At 30.1% G+C, this 6,369-nt stretch overlaps 1 protein-coding gene across 1 annotated transcript; it reads left to right on the top strand.

Annotated features, from left to right (window-relative positions):
* Nucleotides 1–5,930: 5,930 nt before the first annotated feature.
* Nucleotides 5,931–6,116, top strand: BDCG_16416 (uncharacterized protein; the record flags this gene model as incomplete). The annotated part of the gene is made up of 1 exon (XM_045425656.1): nucleotides 5,931–6,116. The coding sequence occupies one exon, from the start codon at nucleotides 5,931–5,933 to the stop codon at nucleotides 6,114–6,116; it is 186 nt and encodes a 61-aa protein (XP_045279733.1).
* Between the last annotated feature and the right edge of the window lie 253 nt (nucleotides 6,117–6,369).

Genomic DNA, 6,369 nt, shown 5'->3' with positions numbered 1-6,369 from the left:
TGCTGCTTATCTTGATATTCTTGATTACTCTGACAGAAGTTGAACTAGCATCTCTCTCACTAATTCAGACATGCTTGATAGGTTTCAGAGTAATCAAACTCAAGACCTTTTATTTTAAGAAAGTGAGTGTCTTCTCAGCAGAGATAAAGATCAAATCATTTTCATCTGTATCACTATCTTCAATAGTGTCATCTCTGTTCACACTCACAGTCTTCTCAAATCTCAGCACACTTCTCTTAAACAGCAGATTATCAGTATTTTTTTCAAATCTGTACTAGCTATGATGATTTAAAGAATAGTAAGCACTCTTGTTATCTCACTGATAGTTGATATAAGTATCATATCTCTGCTAAGTCTGATTATCATCTGAAGAAGTAATCACACACTCTTTGAATCACTTATGATCTGCTGTACAAGACTGACAAGATATGAGAACTACTTCTCTATGAGTTTGAAGAATGATAACATTCTGATTAGCTGAATCTTTGAGATTAACTGTTCTCAGAGTAATTAAGTTATTATTTATCATTTATCATCATAACTTTTATTGTATGAGTATTCATCTCAGCTGCTTCATCAATCACTGACTGAGCAGAATAAAAAATTCACAGTTTATAAATGATATTTTCTCACTGTGTTCTGTGAGTCTTTCAATAATTAACACAGTATCTGCAAGTTCTTCTACAGTCAGATTCTGCATTATTGATACACTCAGCTGGGCTGGCTTCTCATTCTTTTAAAAGTATAGATTGGTTTTATCATCATAATGCAGACAGTGTATATAAGTCATATCTCATAGTTAAGATATCTGATCATCTTCAATAACTCTCTTTCATCTCATTCTTCTCAGCACATTATTCTCTAACATACTACATTGCTTCTAACTATCTCTTCATCACTGTTTATCTGCTTCAGTCAGCTTCAGTTTCTCTTCATCTTTCTTCTTATAAATGTCTTTCATTGCTGACTACACTTTCACTTCTATCTGAGCTACTGACTTTATCTTATCTTCAGTAACTGCTTCTGCATCTGTATCTCTGTCAGAGAACTCACATGTATTTAAAGACTATGACTTCTTCAGCTCAGTGAATGATGTAATAAACTTTTATTTAAATCTCTCTGCAGTTACATCTGAATCTTTTAAGCTTTCATTCTCAGATTTCTTCACTAACTCATTCACAGCTTTCTGATCATATAATCTAGTCAATCAATGACAAGATACAATTATCTTTTTCTTATCACTTCTTGAAACTATCTTAGATATTAAAGAATAAGATTCTGACTCTTCAATTTCATTTATCTTCTCTGCAGTCTTAAGAAGAGCATTATACTCTTTCTAACTCAATGACTGAAATAATTTTTTCAATGCTCTTCTTGTGTCATCTCTGTTAAGATAATCAATCTAATCAATCACTTCTCTTATATCTGATATTCTGAATATCTTTCTTGAACTCATTGCTGCAAGTTCTCTAGATTTCAATGAAAATTTTTTATAATAATGAGAATAATGGTAAAAAGATAATAAGAAAGAGAAAAGAAAAATAAGAAGAGAGAGATGACTGATCATATTATATACTTATAGATTATTCACTCACATTACTTTCAGTCTTTTAACAGAAGATCTGTCTCTTTATTATTCTCAATCTTCTTATTCTCTTTCATCTGCATTCACTCTGAATTTTACAGTTCTTCATCTTTTATTTATTTATTCATTCTTATGACTTCTATTGTCTTGTTATCTCAGACTCTTTATCTCATTCATAGTCATTGTTTTATTATCATCTTATTGTACTTATATGATATCTGTGAAAGATAAAGATTCTCTATAATATCTATCATCTTATTATCTCAGACTCTTTATTATTATGTCATTATCATCTCATTGTTCTAACTTCTTTCTTTACCTGCCTCTCATACAAGGAGAATATTAACTCACATCTGAAAAATGCCTAACTCATTTCTTATTAGATTTAGCTTTTTTTTCTGTCATCTTATTTTCAGACATCTGCCTCTTTTCAGACAGAGAGACTGTGACATTCACTCTTACTACTTCTCAGAGCTTTCACTTCTTTCTTTCTAAGACTTTCATCTCTTTCTTTCTGAGACTTCTGTCTCTTTCTTTCTTAGACTTCTGTTTCTTTCTGAGACTTTCATCTCTTTCTTTCTGAGACTTCTGTCTCTTTCTTTCTGAGGCTTCCGCTTCTTTCTTCTGTAAAAGTCAATTACAATAAATAAACAAGCATGTATATATATATATATAGAGGCGTCCGCTCATCTTCATCTTGAAGAATAGAACAAGATTTACCTTTTTACATGTATGATACGTGATCAGCATACACTACAGATGATGTATACTGCAGATATATACTGATTATTTATTAGATAATATTAAGATAATAACTTATTACAGCTGTATTACTCTCACTATAAGAGATATATAGTTGATAATAAATATTATAAAGACTGTGAAGAGTAAGTATTTTAAGAGTACTGTTACTCTGCAATCTTGATTTTTTTTATTTTTATTTTTTATTTTTTTATTTTTCTTTTATTTTGTTTTTTCTTTCTCTTTTTTTTTATTATGATTTTTTCTTGTTTTTATTTTATTTTTTATTTTTTATTTTTTTTTATATTTTATATTTTTTTTATAATTAAAACTATATGAATGATAATCTGTATTCAGAAAAGTAATAATATTTGATAATACTCTCTATTGAATTTTCAACAAATGAGTACTATGTTATGATATTATATAAGTAAGAAATGATTTTATAATCTTATTTAATATTATTCTTAATAATAAGATCAGAATGAAAATATAACTAAGAAGTTAAATATATTCTTTATCTAAATCTAGATTTTTATTTAAAAAGTAAATCTGAAATCTATAATATTTAAAATAACATGATTTGAGATCAATGTAATGAATATAAATTATAATTAGAAGTAATACTTTTAGATAATATAATAACTATAAAGTTTAATTCTGATCTCAGACACAGTTACATAATCAGTCTAGTCTAGAGTTAGAAGTTATATTAATATCACAGTCAGAAGAGTCAGAGCTAGAGTCAGAGTTAGAGTCAGTACTAGAGTCAGAGTCAGAACTTATAAGATGAAAAAGATGTTTTAGACTATATAAGCAGAATATTATTATGAAGAAATTTCAGAGAGAAAAGAAGTAAGAATAAGAAATATTAAAGTAAGAAGTTAGAGATCAATTGACATAATATAAGAGATCTTTGAAGAGAAAGAGTCAATAAAATATAGACAAGATTTGTATGTAATATTCACATCAGCTAGCAGGTACTTATAGACTGACCGTGTAACTGTGTCTGAAATCAGAATTAGAATATTTAATGATTTTATTATCAAATCAACTGATTCTATTACACTGGTTTAACATTAGATAGTAGTCTTATACTGTCTCAGTGAGACTTACTGTCTACTCTTATCATATTTTTCAAATAAGATTGTGATTTCTACTTCTCAATTTAAATTATTTTTATTGCTTTAAATGACTTTAAATCTTATTTGAGCATTATTAAAAAGTATTACTTTTTAAAAAATTAAAAATAGTCTAAAAAAAACCTTAAAATGTCTAAAAATAGTAACTTTATACTAAGAATGCGACTAAATGAGACTAAATATGTAGCGTACGCCGCTATGTAGAGTCAGATATAAGGGTAAAAACTTGTCTTATTCTCTAAAAGATGAGAGATGAGCGTACGCCCTTACATATACAGTGATTGTTTTATAGAGATTAACTCTTGTAGAAGAAGCAATCATCTATGAAGACAAGAACAGAGGCTCTGTAGAGAAGAAGCAGATGCTCTCATAGCAATCACATATGAAGAAAAGAATGAAGACTCTGTAGAGAAGAAGTGAAAGCTCTCATAGAAGAAGTGATTGTATATGAAGAGAAGAGCAGAGAAAGAAGATAGAAGCAGAAGCTTCAGAAAACAGCAAGAAATAAAGCAGAAGCTAGAGCTGAATAGAGAATTGACTTAAATAGAGAGTGAAAGCACATCACAGTCTCTCTATTCAAAAGAATGCATTCATGAAGAAGAAAAAATGACATTGAAAAAAGATGGCAGATATCACAGGCACTAGACTGAAAGAGGCAGATATTGTTCAGAAGTACTAGTCTGTTTATATATACTGCAGATATTATAGAAAAGAGAAGACTAGATAATAGAATCACTTATTTATACAAAGAGTGATCAGATGTAAGAATTGTTTATCTCTACAAAGAATAAAAGATGTAAGAATGACTTGAAAAGAAATAATAAGAAAGAGATAGAAGTTCTTTAATCTAAAAATAGCTGTAAGAAAAGAAAGAGATTGTAAAGAAATTATAAGAAGCTTGAATGAGAAAGAGTTCTTTAATGAGATAGATGAGAGTGAAAGTTTCATTGTAATGAGAGAAAGATTCTGTGAGTGATAGAGATTAGTGTAGATGAATAATCACATTAATATATATATTATAATTACTTTCTTCTTATTCTTCTCTTATTTCTCACACATCTTGCTAAAATTTAACATAGTGAAATTAGTGAAAATCACAACATACAGAAGATTAGACCACAGAAATAATAAGTCTCAAGAAGAAGTCAACAGCTATGAAGACAGATGCAGTAAGCATAGTGAAAAAGACCTTAGTCTTAGAGAAATTATTTCAGTTGTTAAGTCAGAAGAAGTGTGATGCCCTTCTTCATATAAGTGATAGAGAAGAGAAGACAGATAAGAAGACTGATGAAGAGAAGACAGATGAGAATGAGATGAAAGAAAATAATGAAGATAAAGAGTTAGAATTCTGAACTGAAAATGAGTCAGAAATCTTCAATTCTGATAACTTCAGAGATAAGCTTCTGATACTATCAACTTATCTTTTCACATACAAAGTGATCAAAGATCAAGATAAGAGAAAGACAGTGATGTCTTATTATCACTTAACTAGGCTGCATGATACTGCTGTAGAAGAGTCAACAGATGAATCACATGACAGAAGCTTGAAGAGCTGAGAAGAATCTAAGACTGTGATACAAAAGCTTATAACACTGTTTACTCATTTAAAAAAGTTGTGACCATTCACACACTGATTTTCAGAAGAAGATGTCAAGATGAATGAGAGAGAAGAGAGTCAGAAGACTGCTGCAGAAGCAGTCAGTGATAAAGAACTGTAAGTAGAACTGAAAGTAGAAGCTGAACAGACAGATACAGATGCTGAAGAACTGTTATTAATGAAAGAGAATAAGAAGTGCTGAAGAGCTAGTTGAAAACAGCATGAAACTCTCAGTGATAATGTTTTGAAGAAGTTGAGATAGAAGAAGAACATCAAGAGTGACCAGGTGTCTTGACTGTATGACATAGCATATATGAGACACCTGTATTATAATAACAAGATCAAGTTGCACTTCTAGCAGAATGACAAGCTCACTCACTCAAGCATGTCAATCATGCAGGACCCGACTGTGAAGAGGCTTACAGATGTTATCTCAATCATTGAAAGACTGACAGAACATAGTGAGAAGATGTTATTTGTCAATTATGAATTTTTCATTTTACTCAATCAGTGATTGATTAAAGATTTAAGATAGTTATCTGTCAAGTGAAAGTTACACTGATAAATGAATAATGATGAGCTAATCACTTCACAGACTGTTAATTCTAAGAATTTCACTAATTAGAACATCATTATTCTGCAGACTCATAGAGAAATAGCTTCTATATTATATCAGTCTTGCACAAAGAGTCAGGAATGAGTTAAGAAATGTGTAGTTATCTCTGCAGATAATAAACAGACACAGTAAGAGTATGACACTTGTATTAACTATCAGTGAGAAAATAAGAGATCTCACTGCTCTTTAAATCACTCTAGCTGATATGAACTCTGATGAAATGTGAATAACTTACTGTTTAAAGAAAGTATGTCTGGATTTGAAAAGACTGCAGCTGAGAAGACAGATGTTAATGACATTATTAAGATCAGTGATACAGAGAAGAAGGACAATTTGACTATAGTTTCAATGAAGAAAATGTCTATGTCTTTCAAGCATAAGATATTGAGTTTGATTGCACTGAAACTCTCAAAACACATTCAAATCAGTGAGTGAGACATCTCAACATCTGTGAAGACAGATAATGAGATGAAGATAAGCTATTTAATCTCTGCTAAGATGATCAATGAGGCTAAGATGAGCAGTGTGTAATGATTATTGATTCTGTCTTCTGAAGGCCGCATGATCAATTGTAGAGTTCAAGATTTAAAGATGCTGAGACAGCTGTCTAATCTTGACAAGTATAATCTAGATACTATTCAGACTGTATGAAAGAAACTGAACAAGATAGCTGAGTTCATCAATGTGG

This window comes from Blastomyces dermatitidis (genome assembly GCF_000003525.1).
Source record: "Blastomyces dermatitidis ER-3 genomic scaffold supercont1.2, whole genome shotgun sequence".
NCBI lineage: Eukaryota > Fungi > Ascomycota > Eurotiomycetes > Onygenales > Ajellomycetaceae > Blastomyces > Blastomyces dermatitidis.
This window is presented reverse-complemented; position numbering and strand designations above follow the sequence as displayed.